This window comes from Erinaceus europaeus, chromosome 4 (assembly GCF_950295315.1).
Source record: "Erinaceus europaeus chromosome 4, mEriEur2.1, whole genome shotgun sequence".
Classification (NCBI taxonomy): domain Eukaryota; kingdom Metazoa; phylum Chordata; class Mammalia; order Eulipotyphla; family Erinaceidae; genus Erinaceus; species Erinaceus europaeus.
The window spans coordinates 62,991,093-63,018,111 of record NC_080165.1 but is presented as its reverse complement, the minus strand read 5'-3'; the positions used below and the strand labels follow the sequence as shown (position 1 = coordinate 63,018,111).

Genomic DNA, 27,019 nt, shown 5'->3' with positions numbered 1-27,019 from the left:
GCAAATCTCCCCATGCCTTCTCATTTTCCTTTTCTCCACTTGTCTTTTGCAGTAATGTTAATATCCGGAAAATCCTGCCCTCACCTTGCCTGATCCAGCCCAGTCAGGAGGAAAGTAGTCTCAGTGCCTCCCTGGAAAACAGGTGAGTCTCTTCCCTCTGATCCTGTGGCAATCCTTCCATGGGCAGGGTGGGCTGCAGTCATCAGTCTGCCTCTGCCACCACCCAGAGTCTCACAATAGTCCAGGCTAGGCCTCCACTCTGTTTCCCCAGTAGTCACAGAAGTCATTCCCTGAGACAGACTCCCAGAGCCAATTCTCCACCCCCTACCACCACCCCCCCAATGGCCTCTGAGGCACTTTGCCAAGTTGGGCAAACATAAGGATTTTTGTCTTGTTTTTGTTTAGATAGAGACAAAGTCTAAGAGAGAAAGAGTGAACGAGACCACAACTTCTTTCAGTGTAGCAGTGGCCAGGCTCCAACCTGAGTCGCTCACATGGCAGAAGGATTCTTGTGAACAGATGTTTCTGCGACCACCCCAGGAAGAAGGGTGGGTCTAGAGACAGTCCCCGCAGAGCCCACTCACCCCCAGATAGGAAGAATGGGCCTGGCTTTAGATTCTTTCACTCCAGGCTACACACAGTGGGCGGGGCCTCTCCCTGCACACCACACTCACATGAGCATCTCTACCTGGAGGCACCCCTTCTCCTCACAAAGCTATCCAAACATGTAATCCACCTGCTGTCCCTTCCCAAGTTCCAGGCAGAGGATCAGCCCAGTGAAACTTCCCTGCCTGCTCTCCACAACTCTGCTTTAGCACTTCTCATTCAATTGCAGCTGGAAAACAAAAGCATTTACTTGTGGTGCTAAGCATGCCATTATTATACACAGCCATCACAGTTTTTGTTTTGTTTTGTTTTTTTTGCCTCCAGGGTTATTATCCACTGCTCCTGGAGGCCACTCTTTCCCTTTTGTTGCCCTTGTTGTTGTTAATATTATAATTGTTATTGCTGTCGTTGCTGGATAGGACAGAGAGAAATGGAGATAGGAGGGGAAAACAGAGAGGGAGAGAGAAAGATAGACACCTGCAGACCTGCTTCATCGCTTGTGAAGCGACTCCCCTGCGGGTGGGGAGCCGAGGTTTGAACCGGGATCCTTACACAGGTCCATGCGCTTTACGCCATGTGTGCTCAACCCACTGTGCTACCACCTAGCCCCCAACATCACGGTTTTGTTGTTGTTGTTTTGTTGTTGTTGTTGTTGTTGTTGTTTTTACCAAAATACTGCTTATCTTTGGCACATGCAAAGCCTGGATTTCACCAGAGGCCTCAGAACCTCGGATTGAAAGGCATTTTTGCATAACCACTACACTATTTCAATGGCTGCCTCACTGCCTTCTTTTTTTTTTTTTTTTTTTTTACAACCCTGAAACTCCTCCTTATGAAATATTTAATATCTCCTTAGATTCCTTTCCATAATTTCTAATCATATAGGAAGTGTGGGGGTTATTAATTAGTTTGACTAACTATGTTTTATTATCTACCTGGAAAGAAATATTGTCTCATTAGCACTAAGATAATAAAAAGCAGAACAAATTGTTTAATAATCAGGATCCTAAGAAAAGAATATAGCAGGGTGGGGGTAGATAGTATAATCATTATGCAAAGAGACTCCCATGCCTGAGTCTCCAAAATCTCAAGTTCAGTCCTCCACACCACCATAAACCAGAGCAGAAAAAAAAAAAAAAAAAAAAAAAGACTATGGCAGATGAAATTTGCGGTCTTCATGTTGGAAGTAGCTAGGAAGTCTCTTGTAGTATATGCCAAGGAACCCATGACTTTACTAATTTTCTTTTCTTTTCTTTCTTTTTTCTTTTCTTTTTTTTTTTAATTTCTTTTTTTTTTTTTATTTAAGAAAGGATTAATTAACAAAACCATAGGGTAGGAGGGGTACAACTCCACACAATTCCCACCGCCCAATCTCCATATCCCACCCCCTCCCCCGATAGCTTTCCCATTCTCTATCCCTCTGGGAGCATGGACCCAGGGTCATTGAGGGTTGCAGAAGGTAGAAGGTCTGGCTTCTGTAATTGCTTCCTCGCTGAACATGGGCGTTGACTGGTTGGTCCATACTCCCAGTCTGCCTCTCTCTTTCCCTAGTAGGATGGGTCTCTGGGGAAGCTGAGCTCCAGGACACATTGGTGTTGTCTTCAATCCAGGGAAGTCTGGCCGGCATCCTGATGACACCTGGAACCTGGTGACTGAAAAGAGAGTTAACATACAAAGCCAAACAAATTGTTGAGCAATCATGGACCCAAAGCTTGGAAAAGTGGAGAGGAAGTATTAGGGAGGTACTCACTGCAAACTCTAGTATACTTCTGCTTTCTTACTTTGGTGCCATACTCCAAACTCAGTCAATTTCTGCTTTGCGTTTCTACTTCTTTTTTTTTTTACATGCATAACATTCCCCAGATTCCCATTTAGCAATACAACCCCCACTATTTCATTCATCATTTTTCATGGACCTGTATTCTCCCCACCCACCCACCCACCCCAGAGTCTTTTACTTTGGTGTAATACTCCAATTCCATTTCAGGTTCGACTTGTGTTTTCTTTTCTAATCTTGTTTTTCAACTTCGGCCTGACAGTGAGATCATCCCATATGCATCCTTCTGTTTCTGACTTATTTCACTCAACATGATTTTTTCAAGGTCCATCCAAGATCGGCTGAAAACGGTGAAGTCACCATTTTTTACAGCTGAGTAGTATTCCATTGTGTATATATACCACAACTTGCTCAGCCACTCATCTGTTGTTGGACACCTGGGTTGCTTCCAGGTTTTGGCTATTACAAATTGTGCTGCCAAGAACATATGTGTACACAGATCTTTTTGGATGGATGTGTTGGGTTCCTTAGGATATATCCCCATGAGGGGAATTGCAGGGTCATAGGGTAGGTCCATTTCTAGCCTTCGGAGAGTTCTCCAGACTGTTCTCCACAGAGGTTGGACCAATTGACATTCCCACCAGCAGTGCAGGAGGGTTCCTTTGACCCCACATCCTCTCCAGCATTTGCTGCTGTTACCTTTTCTGATGTGTGACATTCTCACAGGAGTGAAGTGATATCTCATTGTTGTCTTGATTTGCATTTCTCTGACAATCAGAGACTTGGAGCATTTTTTCATGTGTTTCTCGGCCTTTTGGATCTCTTCTGTGGTGAATATTCTGTCCAATTCCTCCCCCCATTTTTGGATGGGGTTATTTGTTGTCTTGTTGTTGAGTCTGGTAAGCTCTTTATATATGTTGGTTATTAAACTCTTATCTGATGTATGGCATGTAAAGATCTTCTCCCATTCTGTGAGGGGTCTCTTGATTTGGGTAGTGGTTTCTTTTGCTGTGAAGAAGCTTTTTAATTTGATGTAGTCCCATAGGTTTATACTTGCCTTAGTCTTCCTTGTAATTGGATTCGTTTCAATGAAAATGTCTTTAACATTTATGCGGAAAAAAGTTCTTCCAATATTTTCCTCTAAGTATCTGATAGTTTCTGGTCTAACATCCAAGTCCTTGATCCACTTGGAATTTACTTTTGTATTTGGTGAAATACAGTGATTCAGCTTCATTCTTCTGCATGTTTCAACCCATTGTTTCCAACACCATTTGTTGAAGAGACTCTGCTTTCCCCATGTAATAGTCTGGGCCCCTTTGTCAAAGATTAGATGTCCAAAGGTGTGGGGCCTCATTTCTGGGCTCTCAATTCTATTCCACTGGTCAGTGTGTCTGTTCATGTTCCAGTACCAAGCAGTTTTGATGACAATGGCCCTATAATATAGTTTGAGATCTGGCAGTGTGATGCCTCCGGTTAAGTTCTTTTTTCTCAAGATTGTTTTGGCAATTCTAGGTCTTTTCTGGTTCCAGATAAACATTTGTAGCATTTGTTCTATTCTCCTAAAAAATGTGCTTGGGATCTTGATGGGGATAGCATTAAATTTGTAGATGGCTCTGGGTAATATATTCATTTTGATGATGTTAATTCTTCCAACCCATGAGCATGGAATATCTTTCCACTTCTTTGTGTCTTTTTCAATTTCTTTGAGTAGTGACTCATAATTTTCAGTATACAAGTCTTTCACTTCTTTGGATAGGTTTATTCCTAGATATTTTATTGTTTTAGTTGCTATAGAAAAAGGAACTGATTTCTGGATTTCAATTTCTTCTAACTTAGTGTTTGCATAGAGGAATGCCACTGACTTTTGAATGTTAATTTTATAGCCTGACACATTACTGTATTGCCTGATGATTTCCAAAAGCTTCTTGCTAGATTCCTTAGGTTTTTCCATGTATACTATCATGTCATCTGCAAATAAGGAGAGTTTGACTTCTTCTCTTCCAATCTGTATTCCTTTAATTCCTTGCTCCTGCCTGATTTCTATGGCAAGAACTTCCAACACTATGTTGAATAGTAATGGTGATAGTGGGCAGCCCTGTCTAGTACCTGATCTGAGGGGAAATGCTTCCAGTTTTTCACCATTGAGTATGATGTTGGCTGTAGGTTTGCTATATATAGACTCCACTATCTTCAGGAATTTTCCATCTATTCCTATTTTTTGTAGTGTTTTGATCATAAAGGGATGTTGTATTTTGTCAAAGGCTTTCTCTGCATCTATTGATATGACCATGTGGTTTTTGGTCTTGCTTTTGTTGATGTGGTGGATCACATTGATTGATTTACGTATATTAAACCAACCTTGCATGCCTGGGATAAACCCCACTTGGTCATGATGAACAACCTTTTTAATATACTGCTGTATCCGGTTGGCTAGAATTTTGTTCAATATTTTCGCATCTATGTTCATCAGAGATATTGGTCTGTAGTTTTCTTTTTTGGTTGTGTCCCTGTCTGCTTTTGGTATCAGGGTGATGTTGTCTTCATAGAAGCTGGCAGGGAGTATTCCAGTGTCTTCAATCTTCTGGAAGACTTTTAAAAGTAGAGGTATTAGTTCTTCTTTGAAAGTTTTGTAGAATTCATTTGTAAAACCATCTGGTCCAGGACTTTTATTTTTGGGAAGATTTTTGATAACTGTTTCAATTTCATTAGCTGTGATGGGCCTGTTCAGGTTATCCACTTCCTCTTTACTTAGTTTTGGAAGTTGGTAGGTATCTAGGAAATCATTCATTTCTTCCAGGTTCTCTAGCTTGGTGGCATATAGTTGTTCATAGAAGCCTCGCATGATATGTTGAATTTCTGCAGTGTCTGTTGTGATTTCTCCTCTTTCATTTACTATCCGATTTATTTGGGTCTTCTCCCTTTTTTGTTTTGTGAGTCTGGCTAAAGGTTTGTCGATTTTGTTTACTCTTTCGAAGAACCAACATTTACTTTCATTGATCTTTTGTATGGTTTTCCTATTCTCAATGTTATTTATTTCTGCCCTAACTTTAGTAATTTCTGTCCTTCTGGTTGCTTTAGGATTCCTTTGTTGTTCTTCTTCTAGATCTTTAAGATGTGCAATCAGGCTGTTTATTTGTGCCCTTTCTTGTTTCCTAATGTGTGCTTGTATAGCTATGAACTTCCCTCTTAGGACTGCTTTAGCTGTGTCCCAAATATTTTGATAGCTTGTGTCTTCATTTTCATTGAACTCTCGAAACATTTTGATTTCTTCCTTGATTTCCTCTTTGACCCAGAAGTTGTTAAGAAGTGTACTGTTGAGCTTCCACATTTTGGCACTGTTACTAATCTTTTGTTGATTGTTAAGTGTTAGTTTAATTCCACTGTGGTCTGAGAAGATGCTTGGGATGATTTCAGTGCTCTTGAATAGGCTGATGCTGTCTTTGTGGCCTAACATATGGTCTATCCTTGAGAATGATCCATGTGGATTTGAGTAAAATGTGTATTCCAGTTTCTTGGGATGAATGACTCTGAAAATGTCCAATAGTTCTAGTTTATCTATCTCTTCATTTAGCTCCCTTATGTCTTTACTGATTTTCTTCCTGGATGATCTGTCAAGTTGAGAGAGTGGGGTGTTGAAGTCCCCTACTATGATTGTGTTACTGTTAATATATTGCTGTAGCTCTTTCAGTAGAAGTTTGATGTATTTAGATGGCTTCTCATTGGGTGCATAGATATTAATAATTGTTAAGTTCTCTTGATTGACTGATCCTCTGAGCATTAAGTAGTGTCCATTCCTATCTTTTTTAATCTTATGTATTTTACAGTCTATCATGTCAGATATGAGAATAGCTGTTCCTGCCCTTTTTTGTGGGCCATTGGCTTGAATGATAGTTTTCCATCCTTACACTTTAAGTCTGTGTTTGTCTTGTTGCACTAGGTGAGTTTCCTGTAGACAACATATTGTTGGGTTGTGTTTTCTGATCCATCTTCCTACTCTGTGTCTTTTAATAGGTGAATTCAGGCCATTGACATTTATTGATATCAAAGATTGAAGATATTTGAACGCCATTCTTGTAGAGTTTTAGAGTGTTTTGATATATGTTCTATTTGTGGTGGTCTGGTTGTTTATAGGAAACCTTTCAGAACTTCTTTCAAGGCAGGCTTGGTGATGGTTGCTTCCTTCAACTGTTGCTTGTCTGAGAAGGTTTTGATGCTTCCATCTAGTCTGAATGACAATCTAGCAGGATATAGTATTCTTGGCTGAAAGCCTTTCTCATTGAGCACTCGATAGATATCTTGCCATTCTCTTCTGGCCTGTAGTGTTTGTATGGAGAAGTCTGCTGCTAATCTTATGGGTTTTCCTTTGTAGGTGACTCTTTGTTTTTCTCTTGCAGCCTTGAGGATCCTTTCTTTATCCTTATTCCTTTCCAATCTAAGTATGACATGTCTTGGTGTCTTTAGGTCTGGGTTAATTCTGTTTGGGACCCTCTGGGCTTCTTGAATCTTTATGTCTTTGGTGTTGTCTAGACTAGAGAAATTTTCAGCTATTATGGCCTGGAGAACGCTTTCTTCCTCCCCTTCTCTTTCTTCCTCTGGTAAGCCAATAATGCGTATATTGTTTCTTTTGAAGTCATCCCATAGGACTCTGTTGTTGTTTTCAGCATCTCTTAATCTCTTTTTGAGGTCTCTTACTTCTTCTTTAGTTGTCTCTAATTCATCCTCAATCTTGCAAATTCTGTCTTCAGCCTCATTGATTCTATTCTCTCTGCCCTCTACTGCTTTCTGGAGTTCATCTATTTTGTTGCCCTGCTCTGATACTGTTTTAGCTTGTTCAGCTAGTTGCCTTCTTAGCTCAGCAATTTCAGCTTTCAGCTCTCTAATAACCATGAGATTATTAGAATTTTCTTCCATATTCTCATTTGTTGTTCCTGCAGTTCTGATTACAATTTTTTCAAATTCTTTACTCACTCCTATTATTATTTCCTTAGCTAATGTTTGGATGTTGAACTCGTTGTTTTGTGCTTCGCCCTCTGGAGGACTTTTAGCTGGACTCTTGTCCTGGTTCGAGTCTGCATTATTTTTTCTTGTTGTTTTAACCATTTTATATAAGTTAACAGTTTTTTCAATCCCTGAGTTGGAGTTCAGTGGTGTAAAAGCCTTTTTTTTTTTCCCCTGTAGGCTATGGGAGCCTGAGGGCTTTTAAACTATCAATAGGCTTTTTGGCTTAATCAATGACTCCTGACCAAGAGATAAAGCAGGGTGTGGCAGAGATAATCCAGTGGTTATGCAAAGAGACTTTCACAGCCCTTCAGCTATGCCACCGAGGTATAGGTCTTCTCCTGAGTTTCCCGGTTAGATCTCTGTGCCCTGGTGTCCCTCCCTGTTGCTGCTCCAGATTCTGAGGGTAGTAGCAATGGAGACTCAGAGTTGTACTTGGTGAGTCTCTGGGGAGTCCTTTCCTCCCTTCAGCTGTCCCCTTGTTGGTGGAGCAGACTGGAGGTGGTGTCTCCACTGACAAACTGTCGAACTGTTAGCAGTCACTTAATCTCTCCTTAGGCCCCTCTCTCCTCTCTGTCACCAGCCACGCGTGTTTGTACTCACGGGTGATTTACTGGGTTTCTGTGGTCATTCTAGTCCTGTCTTGTTTCGGTCCGGGTGGTCTCCTTTGGTATTCCTAGTTGATCCGGGAGAGGAGAGGAGAGGAGAGAAAGCGATCTGCTGCTCGTAGCTCCGCCTCCGGAAGTTGAATCCGCTCACTGCCTTCTAAGGAGCAGGCATGGTCCCCTGCATTGTGGAGAGATGGGCACAAGGGTGGAAACATGGCAAAGCCCAGAAAGCACTTTGCTCTGAATTGTCTTAAGGGGGATTCTATATACAGGTGTTGAATGGAAAAAGAGGAGAGCAAGGAGCATCCCCTCCCCTTCAAAGGGGATCACCTAGAAGCCCCACACAACATGTCATGCAAATCTCATTTGCCAGAACCTGGTCACCCAGCCATATATGACTGCAAATGTGTCTGGCAAGTATAAAGTTAAAAAAAATTATTGATAGGAGTCAGGTGGTAGCACAGTGGGTTAAGTGCACATGGCACAAAGTGCAAGGACTGGCTTAAGGATCCCGGTTCGAGCCCCTGGTTACTCACTTGCAGGGGAGTCACTTCACAGGCAGTGAAGCAGGTCTCCAGGTATCTATCTTTCCATTTCTTGGTATCAGTTTCTATATCCTTGAGTAGCAACTCATAATTTTCAGTATATAAGTCTTTCACTTCTTTGGTCAACTTTATTCCTAGGTATTTTATTGATTTTGCTGAAACAGTAAATGGGAGTGATTTCTGGATGTCTTCTTCTTCAGATTTAGTGTTTGCATAAAGAAATGCCACTGATTTTTGTACATTGATTTTGTAGCCTGATACCTTGCTATATTGCCTAATAACTTCCAGTAGTTTTCTGCTGGATTCTTTAGGTTTTTCTATGTATACTATCATATCATCTGCAAATAGTGAGAGCTTGACTTCTCCCCTTCCAATCTGTATTCCTTTGATTTATTTCTCTTGCCTGATTGCTATGGCAAGAACCTCCAATACTATGTTGAAGAGTAATGGTGACAGTGGACAGCCCTGTCTAGTCCCTGATCTGAGGGGGAATGCTTTCAGCTTCTGTCCATTGAGTATGATGTTGGCTGTAGGTTTGCTATATATAGATTCCATTATCTTGAGGAATTTCCCATCTATCCTCATTTTTTGTAGAGTTTTGAGCATGAATGGGTGTTGGATTTTGTCAAAGGCTTTCTCTGCATCTATTGAGGTAATCATTTGGTTTTGGCTTTGCTTTTATTGATGTGGTGAATGACATTGATTGACTTAAGGATGTTGAACCAGCCTTGCATTCCTGGGATGAATCCCACTTGGTCGTGATGAACAATCTTTTTGATATGCTGCTGTATCCGGTTGGCCAAGATCTTGTTTAATATTTTGGCATCTATGTTCATCAGAGATATTGGTCTGTAGTTTTCCTTTTTTGTTCTGTCCCTATCAGCTTTTGGTATCAGGATGATGTTGGCCTCATAGAAGGTGGAAGGGAGTATTCCTGTTTCTTCAGTCTTATGGAAAAGCTTAAGAAGTATGGGTACTAACTGTTTCCTGAAAGTTTTGTAGAATTCGTTTGTGAAGCCGTCCGGTCCAGGACTTTTGTTGTTGGGGAGATTCTTAATAACAGGTTCAATTTCTTTGTCTGTGATTGGTGCATTTAGATTTTGTACTTCTTCTTGGTTCAGTTTTGGAAGGGCATATGTTTCTAGGAATTCTTCCGTTTCTTCCAGATTCTCTAGCTTGGTGGTGTATAGTTCTTCATAGAAGTTTCGCATGATTCTCTGGATTTCTGTGGTGTCAGTTGTGATATCTCCTCCATCGTTTACAATTCTATTAATTTGAGTCTTCTATCTTTTTTGTTTGGTGAGTCTGGCTAGGGGTTTGTCAATTTTGTTTAATCTTTCAAAGAACCAACATTTGGCTTCATTGATCTTTTGTATGGTTCTCTTATTTTCGATGTTGTTTATTTCTACTCTAATTTTAGTGATTTTTATCCTTCTGGTTGCTTTAGGGTTCCTTTGTTCCTCTTCCTCTAAGTCCTTGTGGTGTGCAGTAAGGTCGTTCATTTGAGCTTTTTCTTGTTCTTTAATATGTGATTGTATGGCTATAAGTTTCCCTCTCAGTACTGCTTTAGCTGTGTCCCAAATATTTTGATAGGTTGTGTCTTCATTTTCATTTGTTTCCAAGAACATTTGAATTTCCTGCTTGAGTGACTCTCTGACCCAGTGGTTCTTAAGGTGTATGTTGTTTAGTTTCCAAATTCTGTGACTTTTAATAATTTTCTGTTTGTTGTTAAATGTTAGTTTTACTCCGCTATGGTCTGAGAAGATACTTGGGATGATTTCGATGCTCTTGAATTTATTGATGCTGTCTTTGTGGCCTAACATGTGGTCTATCCTTGAGTATGTGTTATGTGGATTTGAAAAGAAGGTGTATTCCAGTTTTTTGGGGTGAAGGACTCTGAAAATGTCCAAGAGGTCTAGTCTGTCAATCTCTTCATTTAATTCTCTTGTATCTTTGTTGATTCTCTGTTCTGTTGATCTTTCTAAGTGTGAGAGTGGGGTATTGAAGTCTCCCACTATTATTGTATTACTATTGATTTATTTTTGAAATTCTTTCAGTAGGTGCTTGATGTATTTAGATGGTCCCTCATTGGGTGCATAGATGTTAATAATTGTTAAGTCTTCTTGGCTGATTGATCCTGTAATAATTATGTAATGTCCTTGCCTATCTTTTATTACTTTATTTAATTTAAAATATATTGTGTCTGAGATGAGAATGGCTGTTCCTGCCTTATTTTGTGGTCCATTAGTCTGTATGATAGTTTTCCATCCTTTCACTTTAAGTCTGTGTTTATCTTGTTGTGACAGATGGGATTCTTGCAAGCAGCATATGGTTGGATTATATTTTCAGATCCATCCCCCCAACCCCCACTCTGTGCCTTTTAATGGGTGAGTTTAAGCCATTGACATTAATGATATTATGGATTTAATGTATTGTAATGCCATTGTTCAAAAAAAGTTTTTTTTGTTGTTTGCTCTGATATATTGCAAGTATTATAGTGATATTCTTGTTTATAAGAGGTCTTTTAGAACCTCTTTCAGGGCTGGTTTGGTGATGGTTGCCTCCTTTAACTGTTGTTTGTCTAAGAAGGTTTTGATCCCTCCATCTAGTTTGAATGAAAGTCTAGCAGGATATATTATCCTTGGTTGAAAACCCTTTTTCATTCAGGGATCGATAGATATCTTGCCATTCTCTTATGGCTTTTAGAGTTTGAGTGGAGAAGTCTGCAGATAATCTTATGGGTTTTCCCCTGTATGTGACTTTTTGTTTCTCTCTTGCAGCCTTTAGGATCCTTTCTTTATCCTTACTCCTTCTCATTGTGACTATGATGTGTCTTGGTGTCTTCAGGTCTGGGTTGATTCTGTTTGGTACTCTCTGGGCCTCTTGAATCTTGATGTCCTTTCTGTTATTCAGGTCTGGGCTGTTTTCTTCTATTATTTCCTCTAGAATGTTTGCTTCCCCTTCCTCTCTTTCTTCCTCTGGCAGGCCAATTATATGAATGTTACTTCTATTGAGATCATACCATATGTCTCTGTTGTTGTTTTCAGTGTCTCTCAGTCTCTTTTTGAGCTCTTTCACCTCTTTCTTAGTTTTCTCTAACTCATCCTCTGTCTGACTAATTCTGTTTTCTGCTTCTGTTAGTCTGCTTTCCCTTGCCTCAGCTTCTTTCTTCATTACAGCTATTTCAGCTTTCAGTTCTCTAATTGCCTCAAGATAAGCAGTATTTTCCTTGGGGGTCTCAACTGTTGTTTCCCTAATACTGCCATTCTGTTCCTCCAATGTTGTTTTCATTTCTGTGATTAATAAGTTTATTATTGCTTGCATACTTTTCTTAACTATGGTTACTTCTGGCTGATTTGTAGTTTCTTCTGGGCTCTTGTCTTCATTCACTGGAGTAGCAGTTTTATTTGTTTTTGATCTATCCATTTTTTTGACTTATGTGTTTCTTATTTTTATGTTCTGTTGTTCCTCAGTTGTTGTGTCTTGAGTACAAGCAACACTGTACTAAATACCTTTATGACAAATGCAATCTCTAACCTCAGTAATTACAACAGCAACTGAAGCAAGTATTGAAGCAGTTTACTCACTACCAGTTAGCCAAACAATGTCTCCAGACCATGAAAAAATAGTAACCAAGTCCAAGTGAAGAAGAAAGAGAAAGGAAAGAAGGGATAGCAAGAATAGACAGTTATGCAAATCTACTATCCACTGTATATTCTAGGGGTAGCAAGAGGGGAAAGGGAAGTAGAGCAGAGATACACACATAGAGAGTCCACTCTGATTCAGATTTCTTCCCCAAATTAATTCACAAATTCAGAAAAACAAAGAAGAAAGAAGGAAGAAATGTATTACAAGATAAAAAAAAAGAGAAACAAGAGAGAGAAAAGAGAAGAAAAAGAGCTGTAATTAAAGAGCAGTGAAAGTAAAGATTTTTTAATTGATTACTTTATTATTATTTTTTATTTTTTTATTTTTTTTAATTAGGAAGAGGAAGAAGGGGAGAGTCTGTAGAGGAATTAGGAGTAATGAGACAAGTTCCTCTCTCAATAGATAAGATGCCCCTACCCTAGCAATGAAAGATACCCTAAGAGTTAATTCTGGTCAACCTAAAGGAGGGGGGGAAGAGATATGCCTTTATATAATATTAATAATAAGATAGAGCAGGGAAAAAAACCCTGTCCCAGATTGCCTCAAGCCTCCTCAGCATAGGCAGCTGATTGTTAAGAAAGAAAAAAAAAAAAACACCTCAGGACTAGACAAGAATAGCAGGAATAGACAGTTATGCAAATCTACTATCCACTGTATATTCTAGGGGTAGCTAAGGGAGAAAGGAAAGTTGAGCAGAGATACACGCAGAGAGAGTCCACTCTGAGTCAGATTTCTTCCCCAAAATAATTCCCAAATGTGTATCAGTGAATTCAGAAAGCTGAAGGAGGAAGGAAGAAAGGATGACAAGAATGAGAAAAAGAAGAAAAAAGAGAGAGAGAAAAAAGAAAAGATAAGAAAAAGAACAGTAATAAAAGAGCAGTGAAAGGAAAGAGTTATTTATTTATTACTATTTAATTAGCTATGTTGGGGGGAGGGAGAGAATGGGTAAGGGTGGTAGGAAAAGTGAGACAAATTATTTTAGCAGTGAATAAGACACTCGGTCCCCTAGCAATGGAAAATACACTAAGAGTTAATTCTGGTCAACCGGAAGGAGAGGGGGAAAGGGGTATGCGTTTATCTTGTATTGATAATAAAATAGAACAGAGTGAAAAACCCGTCCTGAAGCTTGGATGGCTTCAGATTGCCTCAGGCCCTCTGAGCAGAGGCAGTTGGTTGGCTACTTAGAAAGAAAAAAGGCCAAAGGTTTCAGAAGAGAATAGACTTAGAATGAATGACACCCCCTGGTGGGACAGGAATCTTGGTAAAGAAAGAAGCTCAGCAGGGGAGCCTGCTCTGAGCAGATCTCTGGTCCCCAGGGACTGGTTATGGGGGGGGGAGGGGGTGCGCTTCGGGAATAATAATTTAAAAGAAAAATTTTTTCCCTTTCTTTTTACTCTATTTTTTAACCCAAATTAAGTTATAGTCACCTCCTTGGTGTCACCGCTAGGACCCCTTATTGACTGGCCTACTAAAGGCAGAAAATTCTACCGTTTCCAGTCGATGTGGTCGGAGCTCAAGCCACTAGCAGCTTCTCAGTCCACCATCTTCCAGAAACTCTCCAGGTGTCTATCTTTATCTCCCCCTCTCTATCTTCCCCTCCTCTCTCCATTTCTCTCTGTCCTATCTAACAATGACGACATCAATAACAACAATAATAACTACAACAACAATAACAAGAGCAACAAAAGGGAAAATAAATAAAATTATTTTAAAAATTATTGATGATTCTAGTTTTAAAGAGAGAGAGAAAGGATTGGGAGATAGCTCACCTGGTAGGGTTTGGGTCTCACCAAGTATGAGACTCCAGGCTCGGGCTCTGGTCCCTACATGGGAACACCATAGCACCAGGGAAGGCTCTTCAGAGGGTAGAGCAGTGTTGTGGTATCTATCTAGTTATCTCTCTCTCTCTCTAACTCTCTGCATGTGTGTGTATGCGTACATTTGTGTACATACATGCTGTGCATGTATTCTCTCTCTCTCTCTCCTCCTTCTCCTCCTCCTCCTCCTCCTCTCTCAATTTCACTCTGTTCTATCCAACAACAACAAAAAAAAATGCCCACTAGGAATTGTGGATTTGTAGTGTTAGCACCAAACCCCAGCAATAACCCTGGTGGCAGTAAAAATTAAAAAAGAGAGAGAGAAAGAGAGGAGGAGGAGGAGGAAGAAGGAGAAAGAAGAGGAGGGGAGAGAGAAGAAGGAGAAAGAGGAGGAGAAAATGTTGGTCCAGGAGCTATGGAATCATATATATACAAGGTCTTGGAGCCAACAAGAAAGAGAGGAGAGAATTGTTATCTTCACCTTAAAAACAACTAGTTAAGCCATGGGGTGGAGGTGGGATAAGGGTGCACTGGGACAGCTTCTTAAAGGATAGTATCATCTTACCAGGTTCAGAAAGAGATCATTAGACCTTTGGTAGGATGGCCTTGGGTAAACTGAGGGAGGAGCAAGAGAGAGGTAGTGGGAAAAGAGGTAGGCAACAAAGAGAGCCTAAAGCATATTCTGTCATTAAAAGTGGTTTGGGGCTGGGGAGATAGCTTAATAGATATTATGCAAAAAGACTTTCATGTCTGAAGCACTGCTGTTCCAGGTTCAAACCTCAGCCCCCAGCACCATTATAAGCCAGAGCTGAGCAGTGCTCCAGGGGTAAAATGACTTTGCTTTTGTTAAAGCAGGGGGGACAACAAAGACAAAAGATCTTTGGCCAGAAAGAACTTGGCATATTTGAGTAACACATAGAAGTCAAGTGCCCACAGCCCAAGGGTCAGATAACACAAGGAGGGTGCTTAAAATGCATTTCAAGAGTGAGGAGAAGTCAAGAAATGGCTCAAGCCAGGGGAGGATATAGCGTGTGTGTGTGTGTGTGTGTGTGTGTGTGTGTGTGTGTGTGTATGACCTGCTATGACCCCTACATAGAGACACACCACACTCACTGGAAATGAAAAACTGCTTTTTGGGTCCAAATGAAAGGTACAGTAAAGCCTGATGTGTGTTTGTCCCCAGTGCCCCTGACAGGCCAGCATCATCCATCCCTCTTACCGGGGACAGACAGACAGACTCCGACATCCTGGCATTCATCAAGGCCAGACAAAACGTCCTGCAGAGGAAATGTAAGTGCATCGTCCTAGGTGGTTCCCATGGAGCCACAGGACACCCCATTCTGTTCACTGTCACTTGGGGGAAGTGGCAGGGGGCTGCTAGAGCTAGCAGGGAAGTGAGAAGTATGGCACACTCCCTGCATGTCTCACAGTCCCTGGACTGCTTTACTGTTACTTCACGTGCACCTGGTTCTTGCGTATTTCTAGAGAAACTCCACCAGGACAGGTGTAGGGGGTGGTGAGCCAGGTGCCCCTTGCTTTGTTAACAGCAAGCCTCCCCTTCTTCCGCATCTTCCACTCCTTTCCTGTCATCCCCAAAGGCAGCTCCTTCTGCTCAGAACCCCCTCTAAACAGGAAGGCGTTGAGTGATAGTTTGGTAACATTTTGAGTTCCCAACCCCTGCTGCACAGTGCTTGCCAGCAAGTTAGAGATGTAAACACCACTTGAAGGCCCAGGCCCAGGGACAATGTAAGAGCTACAGAAGAAATATGTGGTGTGTCAGACTACAGGAAGAGGGTGAGAAGGCCCTTCCTGGCCCCTGCCACTGACCTACCTGCCTCTTCCTCTTGGAGACTGCCCATCTTTTGTGGACAGGCCTTCTCTTCTAGTCCTTCTCCTCAGACACCTTCAGGGATGAGCCCCTCTCCCCAGTCTTGCTTTTAGTCTTAGCATGTCCCCATCATCCAAAGGCTACGGGAGGGGAAGGGGTTGGGATAGGTGTTGCATACCTTGTTGAGTGTGCATGTAAAAATGCACAATGACCCGGTGTCAAGCCCCCAGTCCCCATCTGTAGGGGGGACGTTTTATAAGTAATGAAGCAGTGCTGCAGGTGTGTGTCTCTCTCTCCCTCTCTATATCTCACTCCTCTCTCAGCTTCTCTTTGTCTGTATCTAATAAGTAATATTTTTGAATGGCTACCAAAGACCTTAAACTGCTTTCACAATTCACAAGGTTCTCAGACAGATGAAGCAGCAAAGTTGGCTCCTGTAATGCCCAGGAAGACTTGCATGCAACATCATACCACCAGCCCTCTATCATTTCAACAGTGTAGACTTGGCCTGGGATGGAGCATTTCAGCCAAGGGTGGCATTTGCCGCAGAGCCCTCACACACACCAGGGAGGAACTGGATGCTCTCTCACTGTCTCTCCCTCTATCTGGATGGGGAGAAAAAGTCAGCCCTAGAGTTATGAAATCACTCATATACAGGCAAGGGAAAAGAACAAATAATAGTAATGTTTAAAGAATAAAACATTTAAAAGGAAATACTGAATTTATATGCAATGATCTCCAGGTTGCATCTAACCCCCATCTACTCTGATGCTATGTATCAGACTCTGGGTAGTGCTGCACAGCCAATCAGTGAATGGGTACTGTGTGTATTGGGCACCTTCTGTGTGTCAAGGGCTGTAGGAGTGATAAGGTCATAGCAGAGACCCAGATAGAGCCAACCACTTGGCATTCTGGGAGGAGGCAGACAATGAACCCATCACCAACTACACAAGATCATCTGATTCACTACAAGTGCCGTGAAATGGCTAAAATACATAACGTAGGAAAGAGTACTTATTGCCAAGTGTGTAAGAAGGCCTCTGCAGAGAGAGGAACTTTAGACTGAACGCTGCACAATTAGCTGTGTTTTGTTCTGTGAGTGAGCATTTCTGTTACAAGAAAGAACAGAAAGTGGACAGGCATTGAGAGAAAGAAGCTTTACTTGGTCACAAGGTGGAAAGGAGGCTAGAGTGGCTGGAGAGCCAAGTGAGGCAGCTGAGGTTTTGTCACTCAAGCCATGTAGACAAGGGACTTAACTTTTATTCCTAGTGTAGTAGAAACTCAGTAAAGAGCTGAAAGTCATGTTTTGATGTGATTTGATTGGTGCTTTCAAATGTTTACTCTGGGCATAGTGACAGTATAGGGGATGAGGAAGAAGACCACAGGAAGGTCCAGGCAAAGGGCAAAGGCAGCCTGGACTCACAAATGGATTAGACATGACTTGAAAGGCAGAAAACAGAACCCAGAGGGCTTCTGCTGGGCTCCTGCTCTGAACAACAAAGAGGACAGTGGTACCATTTCCTGAAACAAGCAAGGGAGGGAACCATGGGTATCAATTAAAAGGAACTGGAGGGTCCAACATTCTAGTGGATGCTGTGAATTCCAGATAATGGTCAAGGTCCCAGAGAAACTGTCCTGTAGGCAGTAGGCCCTAGTGCTCTGTGGGAGGCCTGGGCTGGAAAAAGAAGCATGGGCATTTCATGTCTGGATGGTGTGGAAAACCACAGAAATAGATGAAATTGCTTCTCAGGAAGCAAGCCCAATGCTTTCAGCTGATTGCAGAGCCACAACAACATTAAGATGCAGCTAAGGTTAAGAAAGTTGTGGTACATATACACAATGAACTACTACTCAGATATTAAAAATGGTGAGTTCACCTTCTTCACCTCATCTTGAAGGAATCACGTTAAGTGAGATAAGAAAGAGAAGGATGAATATGGGATGATCCCACTCATAGGCAGAAGTTGAAAAATAAGGACAGAATAGAAAACACAAAGCAGAACTCGGACTGATTTGGTGTATGGCACCAAAGTAAAAGACTTCGGGGTGGTGGGCAGGGGTCAGGTCCTGGAGCATGATGGCAGAAGAGGATTTAGTGGAGGTTGAATTGATATGTGGAAATCTGAGAAATGCTACACATGTACCGACTATTATATTTTACTGTTGACTGTGAACCATTAATCTCCAAATAAAGAAATGTAAAAAAAAAAAAAAAAACCAAAAACATAAATACAGGGGGGGAAAAAAGATGTAGCCAAGGGATAAGAGGCTCAGTGGATAAGAAAATGAGTTTGACACCAGGCATATCTACAAGAGGATGTGGCCAGCACTGCTGGGAGGCTGAGAAAGCAAGGATAGGGCCTTGAACTTGGCCATCCTGCATGTCATGTCACCTTGGTCCTATCCAAGTGCTCCTTTAGTCACTTGGCAGGAGAGAAGTGGACCTTCATTGGATGAAATGGGAAGACATAGTTATGGTGTGGTGTTGATTCTTCCAAGGAGTTTAGCTGTGAAGTGGGCAAAGAAAAGAGGCCAGTGTTAAAGGAGGGAGGTGGGCTGCATCTGCTGTGATGGTTACAAGGATATGTTTATATAGTGGAAGGAATGGCCCAGTCGAAACAAGGAAACTGACAATGTGGAAAGGAGGACAGAGACTACAGGAGAAAACTCTCTGAAGGGAGTGAAGATGGTGCCCAGGGCACAAGTGGAGGGAGCAGTTATTGGTGCTGGGAGACCTCCTCCTCTGGAACAAATGCATGGAAGTCAACTGCCATTTCCCCCATCAACAAATTAGCATGTCAGCAATGATTTTTGGCTGCATGCACTCAGCCTTTATGCACCCAGTAGAGATGCTCTCAGAAGAGAAGGTATGGGCCCAGGGTGGTGTCTTCATGCCCACACCAGCCCCAGATGTTGCAAAGCTGAGCTGGAAGGCAGAACACTCTTACCATTCAGATGTGCATGTTACCAGTTATCAGGTCTTCATTTATATTCGTCTCTTTAACTGCCTCAGCACTTCCGTGTGGACTGTCAAGAGTGTATAGTTGAATAACTCACAGAAGTCAAATAACTTGCCCAGTTATGAGACAGCAGAGCCAGGATGACCCAAGGTTCCTGTACCCTCTCCCCTGGTCAGGTGCCTTGAAAAGCCACACTGCTACCTCTGGGTCCTCACCCTCCCTGCAGCTGGGGAGCTTTGTCCTCCAAACAAACAACAACTGGAAGAATCCATCCAACCAAAAGTTCCTTCAAGGACTCTATTTTTATCCTTAAGGGAAGTAAAATAAGCCTGGACTCTCAGTGACCACAAAGGAAACCCAAGACAGCGTGACACAGGAACCCTCTCTGGCTAGCCAGGGGCTGAAGGGTCAGCAGGTGCAGCCTCACTGACGCCTGACGCCAGCTCAGGGCAGATGGTGCAGGCCCCACCACGCAGCACTCAGCCCACTTAGCAGCAGCAGCAGTGCTGGCAGGCAAACAGGCAGGCAGGGGCCAGCACCTCCCCCAGCCAAAGCAAACAATCCTTGCACTCCCTGGACTCTTAATTCAGAGGCACTGTCAGCCGAGCTTCTTCGGAACACTCATTACAGGGAATTTGTGATTCTCGGCCTGGGAGCAGGAGCCCAAAGAGGGTGATTTAACAGGAGCCTGAGCCGCTGGCTCTTTGACTTTACTGGGACCAGGATGAATCTACTTGATTTAGGATTCATGCAAAGTGGTGCAATGTTTAAATCCCTGCCAGCGGCACATGTGGACAGGTATAGCTCTCCTATGAGAGTATAAGTCATCTGCAGTGTCAAACCTGCTGTTTGTAACTGCCAAAGACTTTAAAATTGGAGAAAATGAAATTAACCCAGGATGTTTAGGGGGAAAAAAATTCTTAATCCCTGAGTTTGAGTTTGGATACGTTTTCATGTGGACAGGAACCTGAGAATGACCTTTTCCCACACCCTCTTATCCAAATAAGAAACCACAAAGAGTGCCCAGTGCCCACCCCCTCACCCCCACCCAGCCCTACTCCCACCCTAACCCTGTCCATGTCCAGTCCAAGAAAACCTCCAGCTTTCTTCTTCGCTCTGGAAACTCCCTGAGTTCATGGGAAGAACAAGGCTGGGAGAGATGAGACCTGTATACAAGGACCATCTTTGTCCTGTGTGACCTGGGCCACTCACCTTCCTGAGCCTTCCACTCATGTCTGTCACGTCCAGATTCCAACTTTGCCAAGGAGACTGGGGTGGGGGGGTGGGCAGGGGGGACAATCTCTCCTGAGTTAATGTCCATAAACTTGGTAAATGATCACATACCCAGGCAGTTAGCAGGGAAGTGAACCTCTTGGTGAGAGCAGGTTCAGTACTGAGGTGTGAGGTTTTGTTTACAGACACAGTTGGTCTCCAAAGGATCTGGAAATCCAGAGTTATAGAATCCTAGTAAAGACTCACAGTTACATAATCTAACAGGTTCATAAAGTAAAGGACAAACTAAAGGGGCTGTGAGATGGCTCAGCTAGTAGAGTGCACGTAACCATCCTTGAGGACCCAGGTTTGAGTCCTGGGACAACCAACGTGGAGCAACCTGCAAAGGGGAAGTTGTGGAGCTGTGCTGTGGTATCTTCTCTCTCTCTGTCTCTCTCTGCCTTTCATTTGGAAACAACAAAGAGTACATGGTGGCAGCAGAATCACACAGGCCTGAAGCCTAGTAGCAAAGAAAAAAAGGAGGAAGGGAGGGCTGGGGGAGACAGTATAATGGTTACGCAAAAGACTTTGGTGCCTGAGGCTCTGAGGTTCCAGGTATAATTCCCAAAACCACTTTAAGCCAGAGTCGAACACTGGTCTGGTAGGAAAAGAGAGAGAGAGAGAGGTGGATGAAAAGGAAGAGGGGAGAGGGGTATGAGCTAGAAGTGGCACCTTTTTAGAAAGGGAGATAGAGGGTGAAAGGCAGAGAGGAAGAGAGAGAGAGAGAGAGAGAGAGAGAGAGAGAGGAAGGGAAGGGGAGGGGAGGGGAGGGGAGGGGAGGGGGGGGAGGGGAGGGGAGGGGAGGAGAGGAGAGGAGAGGAGAGGAGAGGAGAGGAGAGGAGAGGAGAGGAGAGGAGAGGAGAGGAGAGGAGAGGAGAGGAGAGGTACCAAAGCACCTAGTAGCAAAGAAAAGGAGCAGGAGGTGGAGGAGAGGACAAAGATGATGATCTTGAAGTGGCACCTTTTACTTTGGGAGGAGGCTGTGCATATGAGCAACTCTCGTAGAGGCTACATGCTGAGCCCAGCTTGCCATGCTCCTTCCCAGCCCCTGAGAGTCACAGTTAACTGAGAGTTTGTGGAGACAGTGACTACCATAAGGTGGGAGCTGGCTCAGACTCTGCTCCTTCCCTGGCAGCAGTAACTGGCTCTGGCCCAGGATGGATGCTCATCCCTGGAGCAGAAGAAACAGCAGATCAACAGCCTCAGCCCTCCCCCTCCCCAGTCCTTGGGCTAGAGCCATGGTGGCATTGGGATTGAGTACTGGCTGTGTGTCAGGAAAGCTCTGGGCCTATCCCTGAGATTGATATAATCCTCTCTGGGAGTGGCCTGGGCATCAGGATGTCTAAAGGTCCCCTGGGGATTTCCAACACAGAGCAGAGCTGGGAACCAATCCAGCCTATTGGAACACATCCCCTTCTACTCTGGTGTGTCTGATGGTCTTCCTTCCTATCCTGAGAGTCAGGACAACAAGGACCGCCTTGCAAATAAGGCTCTGAGGTCTGTTTAATTAAACAGCAAGACCTGTCTGGAGACTTGCACATGGAATTCCATCTGAAGTGTCAAGAATTCATAGCCTTGAATTGTTTCCAACCTCCTTCTCCACTCACCTGGCGCATTCAGTGCATCCTGGAAGCTATCCGTTGTTCCTCAGCAACACTGAGGTCACACCCAGGTCCCCATGGCTGTAGCTACTTCACCCCTCCATTGCTCTGCTTACTGCAATATCTTCCTTCCTTCCTTCCTTCCTTCCTTCCTTCCTTCCTTTCTTTCTTTCTTTCTTTCCTTCTTTATTTTTTTTAGTGTTTTTATTTAAAAAGACAGAGAGAAACTGAGAAGGGAGAGAGACCGAGAGACACCTGTAGTCCTGCTTCACCACTCATGAAGCTTTTCCGCCTGCGGGTAGGGACCAGGGGCTTGAACCTGGGTCCTTGCACACTGTGATGTGAGCGCTTAACCAAGTGCACCACCATCTGGCCCCTATCACTGCAGTTTCTTTCAAACATTGTGATCACTACTCCACTGAGGTATCTTCCAAAAATTCCAATTTGCAATTTTTCCAATTGCAAAATCCAATTTTCCACCAAATTAAGTGAATATCATTTATACCAGTTCATCTCACACTTCAATGTGGCAACTAATGTGGGAGTTTGGCTAAAATTCAGATTCCAGTCCAATGAGTCCAAGTGAGGCTCCAGATTCTGCATTTCTTAGAGAAATTTCTCTTTCTCTCCCTCTCTCTCTCTCTCTCTTTCCAGGACTTTGCTGAGACTTTGTACCTACACAGTTCCACTTCTCCTGGTGTATTCTTCTTTTTTTAATGTTTTTAATTTTTTTTATTTATTATTTATTCCCTTTTGTTGTCCTTGTTTTATTGTTATAGTTATGATTGATGTCATTGTTATTGGATAGGACAGAGAGAAATTGAGAGAGGAGGGGAAGACAGAGAGGGGGAGAGAAAGATAGACACCTGCAGACCTGCTTCACTGCTTATGAAGCGACTCCCCTGCAGGTGGGGAGCTGGGGCCTCGAACCGGGATCCTTATGCCAGTCCTTGCACTTTGTGCCACCTGCGCTTAACCCGCTGCGCTACTGCCCGACTCTCGGATTCTTTTTTTTTTTTACAGATAAAAAGGGAGAGAGAGACAGAGAAAAGAGATACTACATCACCACTCCAATACTTATGAAGCCTCCCCTGTGCATGGTGCTCTGTAGTGATCTGGGGGCTGAAACCCAGGTTCTCATGCATAATGTGAGTGTGTGCTCTACCAGTGAGCTATCTCCCAGCCCCAATTCTGCGCTTCTTAATAAACTCCCAGGTGCTACCAGTACTCATGATCCATGGGCCAAACCATGGTGCATCTGGTTAAGTGCAAAGAGACTCTCATGCCTGAGGCTCCAAAGTCCCAGGTTCACACCCCCCCACACACACACCATTATAAACCAGAGCTGAGCAGTGCTCTTATTTAAAAAAAAAAAAAAAATGTACACATTACAACATGGGCCCAGGCCCAATCCCCTGGTCCCCACTGCAGAGAGAAAGATTCACAAGTGGTGAAGCAGGGCTTCAAGTCTCTCTCTGTCTCTATCTCTTTCTCTCCCTCCCTCTGTCCTCTCCCCTATCAATTTCTCTCTGTCTCTATCCAATAATAAAAAATAAACTAAAACTTGAAAGAGAGAGCAAAAGATGACATGATTTACCCAAAGTTTCTACATGAGTTGGTAGACTGTCCTGGCTAGACCTCAAGGGCTCTGGTTCCTGGCCCAGAAAGCCCTTTGCCACACCCAGTGGGAGGAGACAGAGTGAGGTGAGGTAGCCAGGAGGAGCCATTTCAGAATAGAATTAATACTGGAAGCAAAAAGCAAGCAAAAAAATCTCTCAGAGAATTAAATGGGAGCGAGAATGACGATGCTGGAGAATGAGTCTCAGAGAGACGAAACTAATGTAAAGGCAAAGGAAGCCCTTTGTGTCCTTTGGGATAAAGTGGATGGAAGGGGATTGAGCAGTAGCTCAGCAGGTTCAGCGCACATGACACAAAGCACAAGGACCAGCATAAGGATCCCGGTGAGTCCCTGGCTCCCCACCTGCAGGGGAGTCGCTTCACAGGTAGTGAAGCAGGTCTGCAGGTGTCTATCTTTCCCTCCCCCTCTCTGTCTTCCCCTCCTCTCTCCATTTCTCTCTGTACTACCCAACAATGACATCAATAACAACAATAATAACTACAACAATAATAAAAGACAAGGGCAACAAAAGGGAAAATAAATAAATAAAATATTAAAAAATAATAAAGTGGATGGAATCAGAGAAGACAGTGCTTAGTAAAGTAAGTTAAGAGGTAAAGAACAACTACAAAATGGTTTCACTCATATGCAGAGTATAGAGAATTGAACATACAAATGTGAAAAAAAAAATCAACGTATATCTCAGACCATAGGGAGAACTATAGCAGCTATCTATTCGGGTGGGGATGGAGACACAGACCTTTGGTGATGAGAATGGTGGAAAAAAAAAAAAAAAAAGACTATACTGTAAACCATTACTCAGTAAAGCTCTAAAATAAGAAAGAAAAATTCAAAGAAAGCCCTCAGAAAGCCTTTCTGTTCCTTCAGAAAACAGGGAATAAAGGCAGGCCAAGGAACCGAGAAACTGAGGGCAGAGGGGGGTTCACTACTACAGACCAGAACCCAGAGCCCAGAGTCTGCATCCTTACCCCCACCCCACTCTCAGCCCTCCAGCCCTGCACCACCTGATGAACTGTCTCCTTTCAGGTTTGGGAAGCAACTGAATTTCCAGTAACCACCCAGCTCTACACTGCAGCTATAAGATCAGAGCACTGATGAAAGCGCCTCCTCTGCTTCACCCCAGAGTCGGCATTGATCTGTGGGCTGCTGGGAGAAGTGACTTTGATTCCACTGATGTCAGCTGTGCTTTTTCAAGGATGGTGCCCTGCCTTTCCATCCAAGAAAGCTAAGGCAGCACCATCCTTGGAAGTGGAGCTAGGGGAGGAGTGCGGGGGCCTGGTGATACCAGGGTGCTAGGGACAGGTCAAGAGCTTCAGCTTGCTCTTAGAGTGATGTCTCACAGAGATGGTTATAAACCTTTGTGATTATGAAATATCACCATCATAAAACAGTAGGAAGGAAAAGCTTGCACTTCTGGAATTCAGGGGCAATGATAATTGGTGATAGCTGCCCAGGATGGTTGGGACATGCCAGGCAGTTTGGAGCCAAACATGAGGTAATAGAATGCAGAGCATCTTAATACCGTACCCCATCCCCCGAACCACACTTCCCACCATCCCCTTCATGGCTCTCATGACCCACAGGCAGCACTATTTCCCCAGGGAGCAAGATCTAAGGACATTTTAGCACTGAGACAGTAGTGATCAGCTCCTGGGAGCTCTGCGGAGAGCTTGGGAGGGGCAGCTTGGCTACCTTCTGCCTCACTCCCTCCCCCAGTCATCTGGGGCTCTGCAGAATTGGAGTTGAAACACCCCACTCCCACAGGGGAGAATCTACCCAGGGTATTGTCTGTCTCCCTAATCCCTCTCAGCATGCCAGGTCCCGGCTCCCTGATAAAGATAAGATGCAACCAAGGGCGAACAAGGTAGAGTCTCTCCTCCAGAGACTTGCCACCCGCCCTACATTTGGGGGTAGCAGCAAGATACCAGGCCAGGCACAACTGGAGAATGGGAGTGGCGGGGTTGGGGGACAGCAGTAGCTGAAGAGTAGCTGACTGAATAAAAGGCTTGTCCACTCCTCCTGTCATCTCTGCCCTATAAACAGAGCACCTCACCCCCTGGGGGGAGAGAGAGAGAAAGGAAGACCATATAATTGGCTTCCCACTTCCCACCCCCCTCTTTTGAGGACTGGGTAAAAGGATGGTGCCAAAGAAGACAAAAAAATAAACATTTCAAAGCTGTCAGGCCCATAGAACTGCTCTAACCCACACATCAGTTACATCATTAGGAAACAGAAGCAAAGTAGAAGCCCTGAATTGTTAACATAGAGATGAATAGTGGCAAATGTCCCCTGGAGGGGGCAGAGTTGAGACTTTCCCTAAACCTGCTCTAGAGCAGCCCCCTGTTACTCTCTCCCATTCCTCTGGCTGATTTTTTTTTTGTTTTTATTGCTTCCTGTCACAGCATCATTCTTCAGTTGCTTATTGTATATGTTGTGCAACCCCTTTCCACAAGACTCAAAGCTCCATGACAATAGGGGCCTGTCTGTCTTGTCATCAACGTCTCCCCAGCACAAGTGGATGGCAGACAGTCTTTCAGTCAGTGAGTGGCAATAAAAGAGCCCAGACCTGCTGTTTCTCAGGCCTGTGTCATTCCCATAGCTGTGCTCTGGCTCTGTGATTGAGACCCATGCATGCAGGGACCAGTCTCTCTGCTCTTCTTCTGTGGCACCTATTAAGTCCTCAATCAGATCTGTAAACCAGGGAGGTCTAAAAAGAGCCCTTCCAGCCTGACTCTAGAAGCCTCCTCAAGAACCCATGGGATGCACACACACAGGGTTCTGACCAATATGTGGAATTTATCAGTTTTTCAGAAGCAGTGGCTGTGTTTCTGGCACACCATGATGCCATCAACCTTCTAGAGCTGGTTAGAGGCCACAGACTTGAGATCTTCTGCTGAGGCCTTCTCTGTTAGCTCCAAAGGCTCTAATGACAGAGATGTGTGGTATGCCCCCACCCCCTAGACACACATATACACACACAAGCTAGGAGTCCAGCTTAGAGCAATCAGTCACTACTTCAAGAGAGGAAAGGAAGAAAAGAGAAAACACACAGCCAAAGCAATCTTGGGAAACTGGTGTTCCAATTTAGGGGTCATATGCAAAGTGTGCATAGCAGCTAGAGAAAGAGTCCCCCGCTCACTGCAAAAGATCCTTCCCTGTGGGAGCTGGGCCTTTGGTATGGACACTTGCTAATGGATACAGTGCATTTTCCACAAAATTCACTGACCTCTGCATTGGGAAAAATGTCCTGAAGACTCTCAAGCAAGCTACCTGGACTCATCAGAGCTGGGGAAGTCCAGAGCATCCATAAATACTCCATGGCAAAGTATCAAGCTTTCCAAAGTACCTTCACCCCTCCAGTCTGACTATTTCGTATACACAAAGATGGAGATAGAGAGACAGAGAGAAAGACACCACAACACCTAAACTTCCTTCAGTGTGGTTTGGGCCAGACTCAAATAGAGATCATGTGCATGACAAAGCAAATGCATTCTCCAAATGAGCTATCTTGCCAGCTCTAGACAAAGATGTTTTAAAAAATAATAATAATTTAGCCAAGCAATACCTCCACTCCAAAAGCAAAAACAAATAAAACAAAAAGAAAAGAGAAAAAAAAACAAAGTAAGAATAGACAATTATGAAAATCAACTGTCAACTATAAATTCTAGAGATAGTGGGAAGAGAAAGGAAAGGAGAAAAGACATATACAGAGAGAGAGAG

The 27,019-nt window shown here is 43.4% G+C and overlaps 1 protein-coding gene across 1 annotated transcript in view; it reads left to right on the top strand.

Annotated features, from left to right (window-relative positions):
• Positions 1-25,314, top strand: part of KIF6 (kinesin family member 6) — a 538,059-nt gene extending 512,745 nt beyond the window's left edge. The window contains exons 19-21 of the mRNA XM_060189745.1: positions 53-142; positions 15,183-15,289; positions 24,326-25,314. Of these exons, the coding sequence (XP_060045728.1) occupies positions 53-142; positions 15,183-15,289; positions 24,326-24,342 (214 nt within the window). The 3' untranslated portion in view covers positions 24,343-25,314. The remainder of the gene's footprint in view (positions 1-52; positions 143-15,182; positions 15,290-24,325) is intronic.
• Positions 25,315-27,019: the final 1,705 nt, after the last annotated feature.